The 21,724-nt window shown below is 49.6% G+C and overlaps 1 protein-coding gene across 2 annotated transcripts in view; it reads left to right on the top strand.

Annotated features, from left to right (window-relative positions):
- LOC146786159 (acetylcholine receptor subunit delta-like) overlaps nt 1-21,358 on the top strand; it is a 146,628-nt gene extending 125,270 nt beyond the window's left edge. For both annotated transcript variants that reach the window (XM_085635683.1, XM_085635682.1), the window contains one exon: nt 20,567-21,358. In XM_085635683.1, the coding sequence (XP_085491809.1) occupies nt 20,567-20,749 (183 nt within the window). In that variant the 3' untranslated portion in view covers nt 20,750-21,358. The remainder of the gene's footprint in view (nt 1-20,566) is intronic.
- Nucleotides 21,359-21,724: the final 366 nt, after the last annotated feature.

The following is a 21,724-nucleotide window of genomic DNA, read 5'->3' as shown; positions in this document are numbered from 1 at the left end:
GGCGAAGGCATACGTTTCCTATTCCCACTCCAATCACTACAACAGTAGGGAAAGTGTTAAATTGCGGAGGGCTAAAATTTACTATTTCCATTCTAATGAGTGTAACAATAGGGAAAGTGTTGGATAGCGGAGGAGTAAAACTTGCTATTTCCACTCCAATAAATACAACAGTAGGGAAAGTGTTGGATAGCGGAGGGATAACGTATTATTCCCACTCCAGTCAGTACAACAGTAGGGAAAGTGTTGGATAGCAGAGGGGTAAAATTTACTAATACCACTCCAGTCAGTACAACAGTAGGGAAAGTGTAGGATTGCGGAGGGGTATAATTTATTATTCCCACTCCAATAAGTGCAACAGTAGGGAAAGTGCTGGATAGCGGAGAAGAAACATTTTACTATTCCCACTCCAAAAATTGCAACAGTAGGGAAAGTGTTGTAGAGCGGAGGAGTAAAATTTACTATTCCCACTCCAGCCAGTTCTACATTAAAAACAAACAAAATATCTTCAACAAAATAAAATTATTTTAAAAACAAAGTATATAAAAAATATATAAATATGTTGAAAAATAAAATACAAATACATTTAATATTAAAAATAAATAAAAAATATATTACAATGTGAAATACATATCACAAATACCTACACATATTATAATAAATAAAATGCAAAAATAATTACACAATTTATTTAATCAATTAGTAATAAATGAATTGATATTAATAAACACCTAATTATTTATTAATTAAAAATAAATGACTTCCCACCCCTTACCCCTATAAACCCTAGAACCCACACATACAATTTACCCTAAAAATTTAAAGCACAATTAACACAATTAAATATCAATCAAATAAATGTAATTAAATTAAAAGAAATAATAATTTACTATAATTAAATTACTTGCCACCCTAATCCAGTATAAACCCACAACCCGCTACGGAACTAAAAAACACAAAATGTAATTAAATTAAATGTAATAACAACTAAAAATGTAACACATACATTAAAAAACATAAACAATACTTATACAAAAACAATATATCACATACATTTTAAATATTTATTAAAATACATATCTCAAACTAAAAAACGATATTTTAAACAACTATATTTTTGCAAACGATATTAATACTTCTATATTCTAAAAATAGATAATCCTGACCTTAAAATCAATATTCTTGCTGATGATATTTCCATATCACGATATTTTAGAATTGATATTTTGGCATGGAGATATATTTTTTTCAATACTCTATCTAAATACTCCCATACTATACCATACCATAGCATACCATGCCATACTGTAGCATACCATATCATACCATACCATAGCATACCGTACCATATCAAACCATACCATAGCATACCAAGGCATACCGTAGCAAACCATACTTAGCATACCGTACCATATCATACCATACCATAGCATACCATAGTATACCATAGCATACTACACCATACCATAAACTAGCCTACTGAATGGCTTCTACTACTTGTCCCCTCTTCCATTTTGTGAATCTCTGCATTAAATTACTACAATGAATTTGTTATTCCCAGAAGACCACAACTCCCCTCCTCCATGTACCTGGGGACAGGCTCATGGCACACCTTCCTCTTTTATTCCCTAGCAAACACTGCAGTCATAGAATCAACAGTATGGCCAGTCACTTACACATACAGAGATGCTTCACATGGTCAGAAAGCTCAAAGAGAAGCACTAATGATCAAGGTCTGTCTCTCCTCAATTCCAGCTTCTTGGAGAGCTGCATTTCCCCAGCTGTATGCCCATGGGTGTATCTGGAGGGATCCCTGTCTGCTCTCAAGAATAGACTTCTCTGGAGCTCGACTCAGAATTAAGGGGTCTATTGCGATGGCGGGCGGACTTTACCGCAACAGCTAAAGAGACCGCCCGCCATAGGTGCGGCGGTCCCGGCGTTGACATTAGGATGCGCCCGCCACACTGACGGGAGCATCCCGTATTTTTTTTACATTGCGGCGGGCGGTGCTGCAAGCAACACCCGCTGCAAGGTAAAAAATGCATGTTGTGCATTTGAATGCACAACGTGACAGGCACTGCGCGGTGCCTGCCACCTTGTGCATGCAAATGCTGGGGGGTACCATAGGTATATCCCATGTGCACCCCCCACCCCCAAACACCCTGGGGGCCCACAACGGGCCCCCAAATGCAGGATCTGCATGCCTTTCCATAGTGGCGTTGCCGCCATGGAAAGGCTGATCTCCGGAGTCATCTTAATATGGATGGCGGTGTCTTGCAGACACCGCCACCATATTAAACACTTTTTCCGCCCTGTTGACGAGTCGACCGGCGGAAAACCAGCGGACGGTCTTTCCATCCGCCGGGGTCCCCCCTGCCATCGTAATGTGGCGGGGGATATGGGTGGCTGGTGGTGAATGTTGGCAGGCGGATTGCCACCGCCATGCGGGCGGTGGCGATCCACCCGCCAACATAATCGACCCCCAAGCCTCCAAAGCTCTTTCTTCCAGCAGGCAGATTTTAAATGGCTGAACCACACGCTAGCAGTATTCTTTTCAGCTGCCAGTTGGAACCCTCTTACCACAGACCATGCATCGGTGCTATGCTTGTGCTTGGGACAGCTTCATAAACTCATTCATGCAGCATTGGCCATGCTGAGAAAGGATAATAGATGTATTGATTATTCAACTTATAAAGCACACACTGGGAGAGGGTAACATGTACATTCCTTTTCTGAAGCTTTATGGATGAGGGAACATGGGGAGTGTTAACTGCTCATGGCTGCTTCCCAGGCTGTCCCAGTTCTAACACATTCTTGTAAAACACTTTCAGTTACTCACTCAGTCACATGCTCACATAATACTGACAGATATGCACAACCAGGGAGTCCACACTCTGTTTGATAGGGGACACCTAAAGTTATCCTTGCAGTTCAGACTGAATGCAAAGAAGTGAAAAAAGAAACAATAATGTAATAGGTCTCCTCCGTCTGTGCGCCCAAAATTTAAAACAATATCCCTGCATCCTTCAAGACCGTCCCAATCCTGTTCAAATTGGACTGAAGAGTCATCTCTTTAAAAAACACTACACCACAATGCAGTCACAGTCTGGTGATGTTTCCAGAACCCAGCTACATCTCCAATCACTTGTTGACTCTACCTTTGCCTTTGACGCAGTAGAGTGATCTGCTCCCTTTTGGCTAGGTTTGCACTATACAAGTATCAGAAAGACAGATATCACACCTCTTCTAGGCTGTGTCACAGTCCTGAATCTTTGGGGACTAAGGATGTGGACCATTCCTGCAACCTTCGCCCTCCTGATTGATAACCACATCTCTGACCCATTCCCTAACTAAGCAGCATCCTCATATACACAGATGGCGTACATCTTTTCCATCTCCTCTTGAACTCTGGAGGCACCTGAGAGCTATCTTAACCTCCTGTGATGTATACATCCTTTATTACAGGCTAGCAGACCTTTGGGTGTGGTGGTGTCAGTGGCAAGGCTTCTATATGTATTTGTAATGTTACGCACCTTATAGTGCTGTTTATCAATCAATCAATCAATCAATACATTTGTAGAGCGCACTACTTACTCGTCAGGGTCTCAAGGCGCTCTGGGGGAGGGGAATGAGTGCTGCTACTGCTCAAACAGCCAGGTCTTAAGAAGTCTTCTGAAGGACAGCAGGTCCTGGGTCTGTCGCAGGTGGATGGGGAGGGTGTTCCATGTCTTGACGGCGAGGTGGGAGAATGATCTGCTGCCGGTGGTCGTTCGGTGGATGTGTGAAACGGTGGCAAGGGCGAGGTCAGCGGAGCGAAGCTGGTGGTTCGGGGTGTAGAAGGTGGGTCGTTTGTTGAGGTATGCTGGTCCGGTGTTGTGGAGTGCTTTGTGAGCGTGGGTGAGGAGCTTGAAGGTGATCCTCTTGTTGATGGGGAGCCAGTGCAGGTCTCCCAGGTAGGCAGTGATGTGGCTGTGGCGGGGGATGTCGAGGATGAGGCTTGCGGAGGCGTTCTGTATGCATTGAAGACTTTTCTGGAGTTTGGCCATGGTTCCTGCGCAGAGGTCATTGCCGTAGTCCAGCCTGCTGCTGACGAGGGCCTGGGTGACCGTCCTTCGGGTTCCAGGATGAACCCCAGGTTGTGGGCCTTGTCAGTGGGTGTCGGTGCAGCTCCCAGCCTGGCGGGCCCCCAGGAGTCGTCCCAGGTGGATCGGGTGGAGGCGAGGATGAGGACCTCTGTCTTGTCTGAGTTCAGTTTTAGGCAGCTGTTCTTCATCCATTCGGTGACGGCCTTTATTCCTTCGTGAGGTTGGTTTTGGCAGTGGCGGGGTCCTTGGTGAGGAAGAGGATCAGCTGGGTGTCATCAGCGTATGAGACGATGTTGAGGTCGTGTGATTGGACGATGTTATCGAGCGGTGCCATGTAGACGTTAAAAAGGGTCGAGCTGAGGGATGATCCTTGGGGTACGCCGCAGGTGATCTTGGTGACTTCAGATCGGAATGGGGGAAGGAGGACTCTCTAGGTTCTGCCAGTGAGGAAGGAGGTGATCCAGTTCAGGGATTTGTCGCGGATCCCTGCGTCGTGGAGGCATGTGTGTAAGGTGTGGTGGCAGATGGTGTCGAAGGCGGACGAGCATTCCAGGAGGATGAGGGCCATGGTTTCGCCTTTGTCCAGCAGGGTCCCGATGTCATCGGTGGCGGTGATGAGTGCGGTTTAGGTGCTGTGGTTGCTGCGGAATCCGGATTGGGATGAGTCCAGGGTGTTCTCCTCAAGGAAGTGGGTCAGTTTTCTGTTGACGATCTTCTCGATGACTTTTTCTGGGAACGGGAGCCGGGAGATGGGCCGGTAGTTCTTGAGATCCTTTGGGTCTGCCTTGGGTTGCTTGAGTAGGGCGTTGATCTCTGCGTGTTTCCAGCTCTCCAGGAAGGTGGCGGTCTCAAAGGAGATGTTGAGGATCTTCCAGAGGTGGGGTGCGATGATGGAGCTTGCTTTGTTGAAGATGTGGTGGGGGCAGGAGTCAGATGGCGAGTCGGAGCGGATGGTATTCATTATTTTGATGGTGTTGTCGTCGTTGACGTGGTTCCAGGAGAGCAGGAGGCCGGTGTGGCTGGGGGGGGCTGTGAGTTAGAGGTGTCATCGGCTGTCAGGGGTTCTGGGTGTTGAAGCTGTTGTGGATGTCTGCGATCTTGCAGTGAAAGAAGTTGGCTAGGGAGTCGCAGAGGTCTTGCGGTGGCGGGATGTCGTTGGAGCTGGAGCTGGGGTTGGCGAGTTCCTTCACGATGTTGAAGAGCTCTTTGCTGTTGTGCGCTTTGTTGTTGATGCGTTCCTTGAAGGAGGTCCTTTTGGCTGTTCGAATGAGTTGGTGGTGCTTGTGGTTGGCGTTCTTGAGGGCAGCGTGGTTGTCCGGTGTCTGTTTGTGGCGCCATTTCTTCTCAAGTCTTCGGCAGGTCTGCTTGGATGCATGGAGGTCGGTGGTGAACCAGCTGGCCTTTCTGTCGGTGCGTCTGTTTGAGGGTTTCTTGATCGGGGCAAGAATGTTGGTGCAGTTGTTGATCCATTGCCTGAGGTTTGCTGGCAGCTGTGTCGGTGTCGGTGGGATCGGTTGGTGGGTCTCGGGCGAGGGTGGTGATTACCTGGTCTTCAGTGACCTTGTTCCAGCTGCGGTGGGGGATTCGTTGAGTGTGGCTGTGTGTGGTGATGTTCCTTAGGAGAAGTGGAGGCAGCGGTGGTCAGTCCAGTGGAGTTTGGTCGTGTGGCTGAAGGTGACATGGTTGCCGGCGGAGAAGATGGGGTCGAGCGTGTGTCCGGCGGAGTGGGTGGGTGTCGTGACAAGCTGTTTGAGTCCGAGGTTGGCAAGGTTGTCGAGCAGGGTGGTTGAATTGCTGTCGACATTCTCGAGGTGGAAGTTCAGGTCTCCGGGGAGGATGTAGTCTGTGGAGGCCAGGGCGTGTGAGGGTTACTCTTAGGGTGGTGTTGGGATCGATGTGGATCTGGAAGTGCAGGTATTCGGCAGTGCTGAGGTTGTCTTCGGTGCTAATCAAGATTCTGAGGGTACTCCTGTGGACAATGGTGATTCCTCCTCCTGGTCTGTTGGTACGGTCCCTGCGGGTGGTCTTGTAGCCGTCCGGGATGGCTATGGCGGGTGCCGATGCGGGGTTCATCCAGGTCTCCGCCAGGAAGGTGATGTCCGGGGAGGATGAGTTGACTAGGTCCCATAGTTCGATGGCGTGCTTGTGGACGGAGCGGGTGTTGAGTAGTATGCATCTGAGATGGTTGCGATCTGCCCTGGTTGGTGGGACAGGACAAGCAGGTGTTCGGTGGCTGGTGAAGCTGCAGCTCCGACAGGCGAAGTGTCCGCGAGTGAGCTTCATTGTGGTCTGGAAGCAGGTGGATGATCGGCCGGTGTTGAGTTCGTAGAGGATGTTGGCTTTGTAGCGGCGTCGGGCATCGTGGCTCTCGTGGGGCCAGGGGGTCTGGCGCTGGGCGCAGTCCAGGAGCGGACGGGCATAGGCGGGCTTGCCTTAGGCGCGCCTTCAGCACGCCAGCGGCGTGCCCGCTGCATGCCCGCTGCACGCGACCGCACAGCAGCCGCCATTAAGAAGGTGAGTTGGGAGGGAGGAGCAGCTGGGAGGGGGGTGCGGGGAGCGAATCAGTGCACGAGGGGGCGGGGCCACAGGGGACGCAGCAGCAGGAAGGGGAACTGGCAGAAATGCCAAAGTCAAAAGAGAGTCCCAGAAAGGAGCAGTAAGCAAATAGAGAGAGAAATACAGTGAAAGTGAAATACAGTGAAAGTGAAAAGAGTGAAAAAAACGGCAGACAGGCAGAAGGGAAAAAATACAGATGCAGAGGAATGGCATGAACTCGCGGCAGCAGTGAGGGAGGGAAACACGGGCACAATCAGGTGGAGCTGTGCGGCGTGGGGAGCCACCTGCCTGAAAACAGTGGTCAACTGTCAAGATGGTCACTGTTTTTGAAAATGCTAAAGTGTTCAATGCAAGGGCTGGGCATAGAAAGCTAGCTACCGTATCTAAATGTTTTTTTTCCAGGAGTTTTATACAGCGCAAACTTGACCCGAAGGTATCAGAACGAATTACATGAGCATCAGTTGCGTTACGACAGACACATTCATTTTGTTAGACACTGGGAGATTGAGCGATTTGCCCAAAATCATGGGATGTGGAGACTCGAACCAAGTTCCCCAGCTTCAAGGTTGACCTCTCTAGACGTTAAACTACATCCTCTCCCCAAATGTTGCCACTGATAAATGTGTGCCTGATTGGTGTTTTTCCTTAAACTCCATGTTCTTCTTCAAATTTATTCTAGGTCAGCAGAGAAGGAAAATTTGCAATCTCTGGTGCTTAAACCGTTCATGAGTGCAGTAGCTGACATAAGGGCAATATAGAAAATTTACCTCTTTCTTTCAGTAAAGAGGAAGAAATGTAGGAGTAAACTGCTCATTACTATATTTTTCAACAAGAAGCATTGTTCAATAGCCTATTTAACGAACAACCCTTCTCTATCCATGGAACCATCCCGGGGTGATTGGTGCGCGTTATAAATTAAAATAACATAACATAAAATTCAGAAAGGTATATAGCATACCCATGTAAGGGCAGGCTTAGACACATGCACTGGTTGCAGGAGGCAGGGCCAGCTTTAGTGCTTGTGGCGCCCGGTGTGACAATGCTTGTTGACGCCCCGAGTGACCTCCTTCTCCACGGACTCCCTCGCTACCACCCCTCAAGTCTCCATAACCACACCATCTCACATGCACTTCTGCATGGAGCTTTTTGATGGCAGGTAATAAAGCTCACTGTTCAATATTAGGATTTTAACTTATAAGCTGCAAGTAACAAAAATATCTATCTGACAAAAACAGTAACCCACTGGACTATTTACATTATAGGCATGTTGTGATCTGCTTGGTACATGTGCTATGCAGCAGGAACCCTCTGAGCTACCTTTTGATGAGTCAAACCTTCCACTAGGCTAAACTCCATCGCTCCCCAGCAGCTCCATTAATCGCCAAAGTTGCCTTGAGATTTTTATTGTTCCTGGAAAAATGCTGAAGGCAAGGAAAACTGCAGCAGGTGCTTTAAATTCCATAATATATTTGAGGAAATGGTACCCCCGAAGTCAGAGCCCAGTGCAGAGGCACCGGTCACACCACCCTAAAGGCCCTGGCAAGAGGGAACAAGCATGGTTGTATTTGATTACCACAATTTACCAAGTTGGAAATTCGCCTCCATACTACCTTATTCCGCCTTCAGTCCTCAAGTCGGAAATTCGCTTTACATGACTTGATAAATTGTGGACATCTAACATAGCCATGCTGGTCACTGGGAATAATGTAGGTCGATTTGAGACTAATTGTATAGGAATGTGTAATGAAAAATGATTGTAACTTATCTGACCTTGGTCCTAATAAGTATATTTGCTGAGTTCCATCTGAAATTCTTAATCATGCAAGTGCATATGATTTGTAGAGCATACTAATTTATCATATAGTTCAAAATACCAAATAGTGTGTGTGTACTGATTTCAGTATTTACTCCAAGCCTATGAGAGATTTTCTGACAGGTTTGCCTGACTAATAGCACTCGTACCTAACAGAGCATACCTCAGTAGAGGGTCTTCACACAGAACCAACAGGACTCCTATCGCAACCCTGGCGTGCGAGGGGAAAACCCAAATCAAGCAAAGGTGACCTTGACACCCAAGGGAGGGACAATGCAATGCAGACCAAGCAAGAAGCAATCTGAAATCAAGTAAGTAAAGCAAGAAGCAATCTGAAATCACCTAAGTAAATGCACGTATAAGTAAGCAGGCAAAACTCTTCCCCCAACAACTCAAGTTGGGGTGTGAAGTGTGGAGGGGCTTCACACAGAACCAAGGGAACACCCAACGCAACCCTTACGTGCGAAAGGAAAACGCAAATCAAGCAAGGAAACCTTGAAATCCAAGGGAGTAATACACATGCAAGCAAGCAGTAACCTGAAAATCATGTTAGTAAATGCATATGAAGTAGGCATACAAAACAAGTAAAGATAACACCGATCACCAACAATAACCTTCACCCAAACATAAAGTTGGGTTGTGATGTGTCAAAGGGACTTCACACAGGACTAATGTAAATGTGCAGAAGGAACGTAACTGCATATAAGGTAAGTAAATGCATACTAAGTACTAAGCACTTGAAGAGACACTCCTCTCAGGCAAACACAAGAAATCCATACTACAATGGGTGGTTAAACAACACCAACCCATAACCACGTAAGAGTGGGACACAATAATTAACAGTAATTTCCAAGCATATCCATACACATGCCAGGAAACATAAGTACAAGTACCTTAGGGAAGCAAGAATAAAGCATTAACACATTAGCACATCAGTAAGCATAGTACAACAACATGTATATGGCATAGGACATAAGAAGAAAAACACAGGGAAGGACACCTAGGAACACCGGTGAGCGAACTCTAACCCGAGTAAATTACAGTCCCAAACACAGCAGGTAAGAAGCAGTGGTAAGAGGAGTACAGATTACAATTAAAAAAAGATAGATGGAAGTTCCCATGAAACATATGTAGCTCTGTACAAACTGCTTGACTCGCCAAGTATGTCCAGCACACAACACATTGCTGACACGAGTGCGCAGACACAGAAAATAGTGGCTTCAAAACAAGGCAAGTTGCTTGAATACATGTGGCAGTGAGGCAGAAAACACAGCAGTACCTTTATGTTGAAGTTTACATGTGGCAGGAAGGCAGAAAACACAGCAGTACCTTTAAGGTGAGAGGTAACAAAGGACGGTCCGAAATGAAACAAGAAGAAGGAAATTGGAGCATCTGGAGAAACAGGAACATGCGCTTCTTAAGCGCATAGTGCCAATATCGGCACAATCCCCAGCCCTCCCACAGCAAAACATGTAATAACTCAGACACAACACAATTTTGGTGGAGAAACTTGCTGCAGGTTTATTAACATAACAATATGTCAACATGGTGGGTTAGCTTACGGGCGATCCCAGGGCAGGCGGCCCCTCGCCACCTGCCCACCTGATGAGGCATAAAACCCAGTGGCCGCGACCAACCGGTGTTTGCCATTTGGGGGAGGGGTTAGCCCCTCCCTCCGGTGGACCGCCAGTCCGCCCCCTACTCACGCCCCTCCCAGCTACGGGGGGGTAGCATTGCAGGCAACCCCCGGTTGCTCAGGTGCACAACCGCCCGTAGAACTAACGCGCGCCGTCGCTCCTCCAGGATCCCCCACGAGGACCTCCCTGGAGATAATTGGCTTTAGCACCCTTACTGTGCTCCTGTAGAGGGTATCCATCTGTACCTTACAGCCTTTGGATCGCCCTGTAACTCCGCCTGCAACACAAAATAACAAGTTTTTAGTTGAAACATTAGTTGAAACACCCCCCCCCCTGCCCGTACGCCGGGAAAGCGGTGGGGAGGGTAAACAGCGTCCGGGCAGACCAGCAGGAGGGGCATCCTTGGTAATCAAAAGAGGTCGCTCGGACGGCGGGAAAGGTATAAATACCTTTCCCCCGCCCCCCCTCCTGCCTGAAGTGACGCTGCACCGAGGGGACCCCCTGGGTCCCCTGACCACTACAACGCTGGCGACAGTGCCATCCTGTGGCACTAAGGCTGCCCGCCCTCTTAGGAGGGCCCCCTGTGTGGGCCCGGGGCAGCCTGACATAGTGTCAATATCGGCACAATCCCCAGCCCTCCCACAGCAAAACATGTAATAACTCAGACACAACACAATTTTGGTGGAGAAACTTGCTGCAGGTTTATTAACATAACAATATGTCAACATGGTGGGTTAACTTACGGGCGATCCCAGGGCAGGCGGCCCCTCGCCGCCTGCCCACCTGATGAGGCATAAAACCCGGTGGCCGCGACCAACCGGTGTTTGCCATTTGGGGGAGGGGTTAGCCCCTTCCTCCGGTTGGACCGCCAGTCCGCCCCTTACTCACGCCCCTCCCAGCTACGGGGAGGCCGGAGCGTTGCAGGCGTTGCTCTAACGGGGCTCCGTCGCTCTTCCAGGATCCGCCGCGAGGACCTCCCTGGGGATAATTGGCTTTAGCACCCTTACTGTGCTCCTGTAGAGGGTACCCATCTGTACCTTACAGTCTTTGGATCGCCCTGTAACTCCGCCACAGCCCTGGTGTGGCCCCCGTCATCCCAGGGCCCCCCACCATATAGCGCTACCTACTTACACCCTGCTGTTTCCAAGGCCTCCCCCAGATCCAACAAGAATAAGTCCATGCCCACTCTGGACAGGTGAATCCCATCTGACTCGAAGCACCCTGTGCATTTAGCATGTAGCAGCCCATGGCGGATAAATCCAAAACCCCTTTGCTCCGAGAACTTCCGCATAGCGCTGTTCACCCTTCTGCGCGAGGTCTCCATGGCATCCCTGGAACGCGCGCCCCGCCAAACCTACCGAGTTGTGATTTCGGACCACCATAATTCACAGATCAACAGCTTGTTGCTCAGCTCGCACATGGTGGCCCTCATCTCATGAAGCAGGTCCTTCCTCCCTAGGCGAACCAGATCATTCCCCCCTAGGTGTATCACTAATAAATCGGGCAGTGGGACACCCTCCCCTAAATTCTGAAGACTCTCTTCATCAGGCTATTCCAACGCATGTCTGGTGTCCCAATCCATATTATCCTCGTGGCTGTAAACCCGTGCCGCCATTTTCTGATATCCGCCCACTGAGACACCCTCTGGACTCCCGAATGGCCCATCACCCAGACCGTCTTCCCTAGCAAATAAAGATGAGGAAGTTTGAAAATCAATTTATTACACAGAGCACTGCAAACGCCATTACACTTGCAAACAAGTACAAAAGTAAAAACACCAACATAAAGTCGCAACCTTATTTGACACAACTAACACCCTTCCTCGTTCCGTGTGTGCATGGGGCCCCTTATGGGCGAATGTATTTCTTATAAAAATTGGACTCCCAATGCCCCACCAGTTTGATGCTTTCCTCCGGCAAACCCGCCTGGAAAGCCGTGGTCGCTGCCCCTATACGGAATGAGTGACTGCAGAATCGTGTGCCCTGGATCTTTTTGCCTGACAGCTCTAAACACACCGCCATTACGCACTGTAACTGGTATTTGGTCAAGGGAGAACTGTCAGCGTGCACTAGCAGGTAACCTTCTGTTGTGGGCCGCAACGCCAGGTAGGACGCGACTAAGCGCACCGGACAATACTTGGCGATCTCCAGTTTGTTGAGCACGATAAGCTTCCCTACCCCTGCCTGGTCCGTTTTGGATCTACGTAGTCTAATGGTGAGGGAACTGCCTGCCAACGCCGTGTCCTGAAGGTTCAATGCCACCCCGACGTGTCTTGTCTAGATCTCGCTACAAGTTCCCCCATTCTAAAAGTCCCAAAGAAGGCCAGGCTAAAGGTGGCCGCGAAGAGGGCTGCCTCAAAAGCAGAGTGGGTCTCCCTGCCAACCCAATCCAGCATCCCTTGCAGCGTTACGAAATCTATGGCTGCCCTGTTGTCCGGTGCTCGAGGCTCACTCCTGGCCCAGCCTTTGAGCGCAGCCCGGATCAAGAAGGACTTCGTGGGGTCTTCTTGCCCCCTTAATCTCGCTTGTTGGCTGATTGCTGACAGGTGTCCCCCAATCCACGGTTGGCTCTTCCCTTGGTCTTTTGCCCACAAAATGAAGTCCTGAGTCCTGCTCTCCAGGGATGACCTCCCTTTGTCTCATGCGCCAGTTGCGGAACAGAAATTGTTCACATACGCCCTGTACCACTTGACAGTCCGAGGTGCTAAGGACAGCTCGCCCATCCCCCTCAAGCGCCTGACAGATTCAGTAGGAACCATAGATGTGCTGGAAAAGGGGTCATCTCCTCCCTCGCTCTCGGCCACGCCTCCCAGAACCTGTGCCACTGAAAACGAGAGAGAGCATCAGCCGCTGTTCTGCACCCCCTGAGTATGTCGCGCCCTACACTCAATGTTGTTCACCAGACACACCCTCACTAGTTCCCTCAGTAAACACAATACAAGCGGGCAGGATGCAGACTGGGAATTGATAGCCTGGACCACCGCCAGGTTATCGGACCAGAAAAGGACCCTACGTGCAGACAGAACAGAGGGCCATAAGTGGAAGGCCACCACTATTGGGAACAATGCCAGTACTGTAATGTTGGCCGTGATCTTCTTTCTGCGCCAGACATTGGGCCAGCTCTGCGCGTACCACTCTGTGTCCAGGATGACCCCAAAGCCCTCCCTGCCAGACGCATCCGTGAACAAGACGAGTTCCGGGGATCCCGCCAAGGTGCCCTCCATAAGACTGCGCAATTGAATCTTTCCAAGAAGCTTGCCCACATGCCCAGGTCTTCCTTCAACCCCTTGCTTAGCCTGACTTGGTGGGGCTTCCTCTTGACCTTAGCCGTTGCCCTAGCAATCCTCCGTGCAAAAACCCTCCCCGCAGGTATTATCCTGGCAGTGAAGTTGAGCTTGCCCAGCAGGCTCTGCAAGAAGCCCAACGTGACCTTCTCCTCCCCCAAGGCTGACTGGATGTGCTGTGCAAGGTCCTGGACCTTGTCAGCTGGGAGCCTGGATTCCCCTGCTAAGGTGCCAAGTTCAATCCCAAAAAAGGTTAGAACTTGCCCTGGACCTTCCGTCTTCCCTGGCACCAGGTGGACACCCAAATGACTGGCCAGCCGCTCAAAATCCTTAAGGGCATTGCTGCAGTCCTGCGACCCATCAGTCCCAATGAATAGGAAATCGTCTAGGTAGTGGGTCACCCCTGCGACTCCATAGCATGTCTGAAGGGCCCACTGGAGGAAGCTGCTGAATGCTTCGAAGTAAGCACAAGAGACTGCACAACCCATGGGCATTCACCGGTCGTAAAAGTACCTGCCTTCTAGCTTGAAACCTAGCAGGTGTTGGCTGCTTGGATGCACTGGTAGCAAGCGAAACGCCGATTCGATGTCCGCTTTGGCTAACCATGCGCCCTTGCCCGCCCTCCTGACTAGGTCCAAAGCCACGTCCAGTGTACAATACGTGACAGAACAAGCGCCTACCTCCAGCCCATGGTTGACCGAGCCCCCTTCCGGGTAAGAGAGGTGGTGTATAAGGAAAAAAGACCCATGCTCCTTCTTGGGCACCACCCCCAGAGGAGAAACCACAAAATTCTCCAGGGGCGGTCGCACGAAAGGGCCCGCCACCCTCCCAAGTGCCCTCTCCTTCTCTACTTTGGCCCAAACAACTTCAGGCAGTTCTTTGGGTGACCTGAGGTTATCGTCCTCCCTTGCCCCTTCGGGTCCCACAAAAGGAATTCTGAAGCCCTCGCAAAATCCAGATAGAAGCAACTGACTGTCCTGTGTGAGGGGGTACTGTCTGAGGAGAGGTAAGAGGTTTGACAAACAGACTGGCGAGGGACCCTTGATCGTGCCCCCATCTACCTGGTGTCGGTCCCCCGTGTGAAAAGGTGGTGTGTTGCAAGGGTAAAACTGTGTGGACCCAGTACTCGCTACTTCAAGGGATGGGGAGGGACCTGAGGTGCCCACACTAACTAGCAGAGTCTTGCTTGCCCTTGTTGGTGCCTCCTTGTTGTGAGTGGCAAGAACTTGCTGGGTGTGGCCTCCCACATTTGTTGCATGCGTGTAAAAATGTGCATGTTTTACCCCAAGAGCAGGACCCCGTGTTGAATAAACGGCAGGTCCCAGGTGGCGACCTTCTGAAACCCCCTCTATTGCCCCCTCTCCACCTGTCCCCCCCCCGAAAGGACTGTTTGTCTCCCCATGTCTCTGGGTGAGAGGTAGTACCGCTGGCTTCCTTGGTAACCTGACTTTTAGTCTGTGCCCCTGCACCTAGCAGCGTGCGTGATCCCATGTGGTCCAGTCAAAGCTGAACTTCTTTCTGATCCCACCGCATCTCTGGACACAAGGACATCCGTTTTCTAAACTCCCTGTCATAGGTAACCCAGCCCTGTCCCCCCCACTTCACTGCCTCAGTGAGGATTAAAGCCCCGTATTGAATCAGACCCTGCGTCTGCTCTGGATGTTTCTCAAGGATGACTGCTGACAAGATGGCAAACGCGTCTAGCCAATTCTCTATGGACTTTTCTGGCCACGGCTGGTACTTAACCTTCTTGTCGTCCTCCTTGACCCCCGCTTTTCTGGCATCTACCCCATCCTGAGCCAACAAGAGCAGAGAGAAGATATCTATCAGCTCCCGCCTCCAGATAACCTCCTTAGCCGCTAAGGGGACCTGCCAGGCCAAGGAGCAGTGACCGGACAGTAAAGGAGCTGCTGCGACGAGCTGGACTGGAGCGGGGGCCCAGGTCTGCTGAACAGGGTGGACCCCCAATGACAGCGTGATGGCCGGGGAAGATGGCGTTCCTAGCGTGGCCTGACTAGCACTAGCAGGGGAGCTAACAAGCACACTGGCAGAAGGCGGGGAGCTAACTGATGCAGTGCCCGTTGGAACTGCTGCCTCTTGTCCGTTAGGAGGCGCTGGGAGGGTGTCGGGTGTCGCGGAAAGGGAAGCCTCACCCGCTCCCTCAAGAGCCTTGCATGGTGCAAGCGTGACAGACACTCCAGATGACGCCCCAGGGGTGGCGGGGGCAGGCGCCCCCAACAGGGTATGCTGAAGATCCGTCTGGCTAGCCCACACCCTTGCAGCTGCCTGCGCCCCCCCCTCCTGCAGGAGTGCTGTTGTTCAAAGGTGGGGGGCAGGGGTTTAGCTGTCCCCCTCTTAGCTCTGCCATGAAGTTCTTGAGCGTGTCAGTGAGCTTACCAAGGTCCTCTCGTGTAGCGTACATAGATGCGGCCGGATTGTCTTGTGGGGTCGCTGGCCCCACGGGCTGAGGTGTAGCTTGCTGGGGCCCTATCTCCTTCTGCGCGTGCAGGGCCCTGGATTTGGCTGGCAGCGGGTCTGCCGGGAAGTCCTTTGACGTTGGCTTACAGACCCGCTTTGAAGCTCTCGATGGCCCGGCCTCAGCGTTGAGGTCCAGCTCAGGAGGGGGTGGCTCGCAGACGACGCCAGAGTCCTCCGATTCTACGGCCTTCAGGATTCCCGTGGCCCAAGACAGGCCCTTTCCCTTGGCCATCTGAATAAATGCTGCCCATTTTGCTTCCAGCGTGGCCTCCGGCAACAAATCGTCCACCTGCGATGTCTGTGTGAAAAGGGGTGATGACCCTTGGCTCTCCATGACCGATCGTCGGATACCGTGTCCCTCAATCTACGGAGATAAAAAAAGTGTCAGATAGCACAATACTACGCCCTGCTTTGGCCAGGACTCTTGCTGCTAGCTGCTGTGTCCCCTCCCCACCACCCTTAAGCACTTACTCAGAGAAGACGTCAGAATGATTGTGTGCGTTCCAAGACTGAAAACTGCGAAATCCTAAGTGAGAGATAAAAGACAAGTTAGCATAGTCCCCCTTAGCGTCTAGAGACATTCCCTGCTGGACACTGAAAATTCTGCGACCTCTCCCAGTCCGTGTCTGACACACACCCTCCCTGTAGCACCACCTGCTGTACCTGCTTCAATGTTCCGCGTCTCCCCTTCTATTATTTCCGCTTGAATGTCTGTTCAATTAACTTCTGAAAATAGAAAAGAAGTGTTAGCCTCATTGCCTTGTTGCCCTTGCCAACCACATACTGGCCCCAGTGTGCTCTGCCCCTTTTAGCTGTCGATGTTACTGGTATTTCCCCGATGAGTTGGGCGGCGGTCAGCGCTGTTCCTGCATAGGGACATAATGGATAAGCATGAAAGCCCCCCCCCCCACCCCGAACACAACGGAAAATTCACGTGGTCCCACCTGCCTCCAACTGGCAGGGGTTATGCATAGGCGGCCGTGAAAAGCACATGCCCCCAGCTGAACAAGTGCCGCTAGAGGGGTGGTGAAGTCAAATGCTAAAGGACGGGGAAAAATGGGCGAAAAGCTACACAATGAAGGATTTTTTTTTCTCTTTTTCTTTATTTAAAAAAAAAAAAAAAAAAAGACAAACGTTTAAAATAGCGCGAAATTGGCCTGTAGGTATCAGGACTACTAACATGCATGCTATAAAGAAATACCAACTGTAATTGCATTGCAAGGTAGGCAGGCATTAAGGAAGCAAAAAACCCTGGCTAGAAAATCCCAGCACGTTAACCCCTGCCAATGGAATCCTGATGATAGCATGGCAAAATACAAATATATAAAACATTTTAAAATCTGGTCCATGAAACAAATAAGAATCACCATTAAAAGAAATTGTAGCCGGTATGCCCGATGGTACCAGAAAGGCGAGGGCGCAAAAAGGAAAGAAAAGCCAGAGCAAGCTGGAACAGTTGACCCCGGGAGGTGCAAGGCAGCCGCAGCGCCGGACAGGAGGAGGAAAAGCCGGGGAGGGGGAGGGAGTGACGCCACCAGGTGGCCGCAAACAGCGTGACAGGTGAAGCGGGGGAAAACCAACCGGGTTGGAACGGGTTAAATATTGCCCAGGTGCGAGGGGGTGGAGCGATGAGCCGCGAAAAAGCGCATGCGTGGCCACTAGCAGGGATGAAAGTAGAGGGCACCAATTGGCGGGTGCCCGCAAGGCCCGCGGCGTGAATTGCTGCCAGCATGGCGGTAGGGGCGCGCCCGGGCCGCGAAAAACGGCCCGGGAACCACCGTGTTAGTAAGGCAGCAGGGGATGGCATGAAAGGGCCGGGCCCACAACCAACACCACATGCAGGAGGCGGGCTCACGGCAGGGGCCCGCCACGCTGCCAACAAACCGCCAGCGGAGGTGCCCCCAAGCATGTGGAAAACCAGCGCGGGGAGGCAGGTCCGGCGGACCAGCAAAGCACCAAAAAACAATGCTACAGAACGAGGAGGTGAGCGGGGCGTGTGGGGGGGCCAGCACGCAGCAAAAGGCGGCGGTAGGAGCATCTGAGCCCTGGACACAAAGGGGGGGGAGGGTTGAGAGTCGGGGGGAGAGAGCGATACAGGAAGGTGAAGAATTGCGGGCAGATGAACCTACAAGGGCGCAGAGATACAAGAAGCATAGAGGAGGACAAGTCCGGGGACCCGTGCCAAGGCGGGGGAGGGGGTATACGGACGCACCGCGACTCCGAAGTCCGCCAAGAACACCCAAAGGGGGAAGGGGGCAAGCGTGGGGGGGCAGAGGACTCACCGCTAGGCGCACGAGGGCAGCCAGGCTGGAGGAGAAACCATGTCACAAGCAGCGTCCGGGCAGACCAGCTGGAGGGGCACTGCTGGTCATCAAAAGAGGTCGCTCGGACGGCGGGAAAGGTATAAATACCTTTCCCCCGCCCCCCCTCCTGCCGGAAGTGACGCTGCACCGAGGGGACCCCCTGGGTCACCTGACCACTACAACGCTGGCAACAGTGCCATCCTGTGGCACTAAGGCTGGCCGCCCTCTTAGGAGGGCCCCCTGCGTGGGCCCGGGGCAGCCTCACAATATAGTCATGTTGCTTGAAGAATACCGGTGAGAAAACACATTAAGTAAACTCACTGCAAAGACACAGAAGAGGCAGAGATGACCAGTCCACGCGGATCCAACAACGTTCCCGGTGACATCAGGCGAGATAAACTTTATAGAAGAACAGAAAAAACACCCATCTTGGTTGGTCAAAAACAAACAAGATATCACAGAAGACGCCGGCCTTCTTGTGCCAAACTCAAGGTGGCGGCAGGTACATGACGCTGAGCCGGGTGGCTCACGGCACGTAGGTGCATGCCGGCATCCAAGATCCACTGCAAACGCGGTGACAAGGCTAGACAAAGGAATGCAGATAAGGCAGCGCGCGGAGTGTGTGTGCATGCTAGTCTCGACACGCGCAGCAGTTTTAAACTGCAGAGAAGTCGTTAAACTGCAAATGTGAAATGGGGGCAATAGAAAAGCACAAAAACGATAAAAATGGCCACAGTTCTAGCACAACACACTGCCAAAAGCTTTCCCAGAATATACATGCAGTGTGTAAATCATTATACACCATGTGAGCAGACAGCAATGAAACCATAGAAACTGGCAGGCAGCAGGGCAGGCGGGTAAGAAGGCAATCTTGTTCTCTAGCAGATCACTTCCTCAGGGCAACGGAGCAGGTTCTTACTGTTCCAAGGCAGCATGGCAGACAAGTGGAATGACGACAGGCAGCCAATAGAGGCACTCTCCTAAATTAGCAGTACAGGGAACAGCTGATCCATAACAGCAGGGAAGGCAGGTAGCAGGACAAGGAGGCGGTTAAAAACTGAACGCTGTCCTCGTAAACTGCACTTCTGGAGACAATGTCCCAAAGTAACAGGACAGGGACAACAGTCCCTAGGAAGCAGGAGAGTAAACAGGAAAGTAGAGCAAGGACTGGCACAGAGTAGTTGGGGCGACCGATGTAGGGGTCACTGGTGGGGCTCACTCAGGGGTGCCAGTATGCTTTAAGTCTGTAAATTATAGCTTTCTTTACCTTGAAATTATTTCAGGATGCAAGTTTCAGTAGTTCATCAGGTGGAACACGCAGGTTCTTTTCCAGATCGTCGCCAAAATATGTTGTAAACGTGTTACACTGCTGCTGCTCAGCCTGAGTGTCTGTGTGAGAGAATGTTGGTGAATGGAATGTGTGTGTGTGTGTGTGTGTGTGTGTGTCACTTGGAGATGGGCTGAGCAGCAGTGAGGCAGCTCCTGGTGGGATTCTCATCCTTGTAACATCTAACTTACAATAAATCTACTTGGAAACTTACCTGGCCTACACATCCTGTTTACAACAACTACTCATTACACCATTAATGTTTTACCAGTTACTATACAACTACAATGGAATTTTATTTCGAAGTAATTTTGATAACTTGCAAGTTCATTCATTTGACTTGGATTCAGTGACTGGGAATATGGAGTATTTTCCCTCAAGGCAATTGTGTGTTTTTCTTAATTCTTCATTTTCATGGTCACTGAAGTTGGTCCCTATCGCTCTCCCCTATGTATGTTCTATGAGTTGCACCCACTTTACATCAAAAGCCTCGCTCACAACACCCCAACCTTCAGTTTCCCTGCATTTATCTAATGTATTTATTTTGTATTTTCTACTGCCCCGGGCTTTTATTACCGCAATTAGTAAAATATTAATTTAAAGGTACTGCTCTTTTGATAGATTATTTTCTAATTAATGCACAATATTTAAGGAATAATTTGGTAAATCTAGCAGTTTGGTGGGTGATAAATGGCAGTCTGGTCTGGAAACCATTGAAAAACAACTTGCATGTTTGTTCAAGATGTCTGTCATAAAACTACTCCTGCAACTCATTACTTGTATTAATACATAGAGAAAATAGTTGACTTTTTTAATGAAAATATTTTATTGGTTTAGGTGGCAATAAGCCCAAAGTGCAGTGTCTCATTGGTAAATTAACCTTCTAACAGTGAGTCACTAGGGTTTGGCTCTGCCAATGGAAATTTTTCCAATTTCTTTATCTGTGAATTATTCCACCCCTCTAAAACTCATAATCAAAGAATCCCCTGCTTGTCTTATCTTTCTCTTCTCATTTTCAACCCCATTTCAAAGGATTTGACTTCTTTCCCTCAATGCATTGCTCACTCTTTCTCCTGTCACTTTACAGGAGAAGGACAACTGGAACCGGATGGCACGGACGGTCGACCGGCTCTGTCTCTTCGTGGTGACTCCTGTGATGATTTTGGCAACTGTGTCGATTTTTATGGGGGGCATCTACAACTACCCACCCCCGCTGCCATTTGCTGGAGATCCTCATGACTATTCAGAAGAAAACAAGAGATATATATAGTAGATCTCATGCTTGACTAGGAGAATGTCCCATGGGCGGGAAAACAAGAGATATCTATAGATCTAATGCTTGACAACGAGAATGTCCCATGGGCGAGAAAATATTAGATATGTATGAAAAAGTTCACACTTGACTTGCAGAATGTCCCATTGCCAAGAAAACAAGAGATATATAGTAGATCTCATGCTTGACTAGTAGAATGCCCCATGGGTGAGAAAACAAGAGATATGTAGAGTCGATCTTATACTTGACTAGGAGAATGTCCCATGGGCGAGAAAACCAGAGATATCTATAGGAGATCTCCTGCTTGACTAGGAGAATGTCCAATGGACCAGAAAACAAGAGATATCTATAGGAGATCTCGTGCGTGACTAGATTGTCTCATGGGTGCGAAAAAAAGAGATATGTATAGGAGATCTCATGTGTGACTAGGCAAATGTCCCGTGGGCGACAAAACAAGAGATATATATATAGGAGATCTCATTCTTGACTACGAGAATGTCCCATGGCTGGGTCTTTTCGACAAATTATACTAAATAACAAATTGGTAATTACAGTAATGCTCAGATTTAGAGAATACAAACAGCTAAATAAATTACTTTTATCTCACCTTCTCCAACACAAAGTACATATGCATCACATAGAATGTATTATTGGGGCTGTTTACACTATATATGTATGTATTGGGGACAGCCTGTGCAGCAAAGTAAATATAATGCTGAAGAAAAATGTTCTTTTAAAAAAATAGAGTTGTAGAAATGCTTTATTATAAGCCAAGTAGTGTGTTAAATACAAAGCATCAATGAAATAATTAATTTAATGTACTTTTTAAGTAACATTCCTATCTGAACCAGATGTAAAAGTGCTTGATTTCTAAAGAGTGAGATTCACACAGAACTATGAGTAGACATTAACCGAGTATTTTGATTTAGTGGAGTTTGATCTGTCATATTTATCTGAATATTCCCTTTAAGA

This window comes from Triturus cristatus, chromosome 11, assembly GCF_964204655.1.
Source record: "Triturus cristatus chromosome 11, aTriCri1.1, whole genome shotgun sequence".
Classification (NCBI taxonomy): domain Eukaryota; kingdom Metazoa; phylum Chordata; class Amphibia; order Caudata; family Salamandridae; genus Triturus; species Triturus cristatus.
This window is presented reverse-complemented; position numbering and strand designations above follow the sequence as displayed.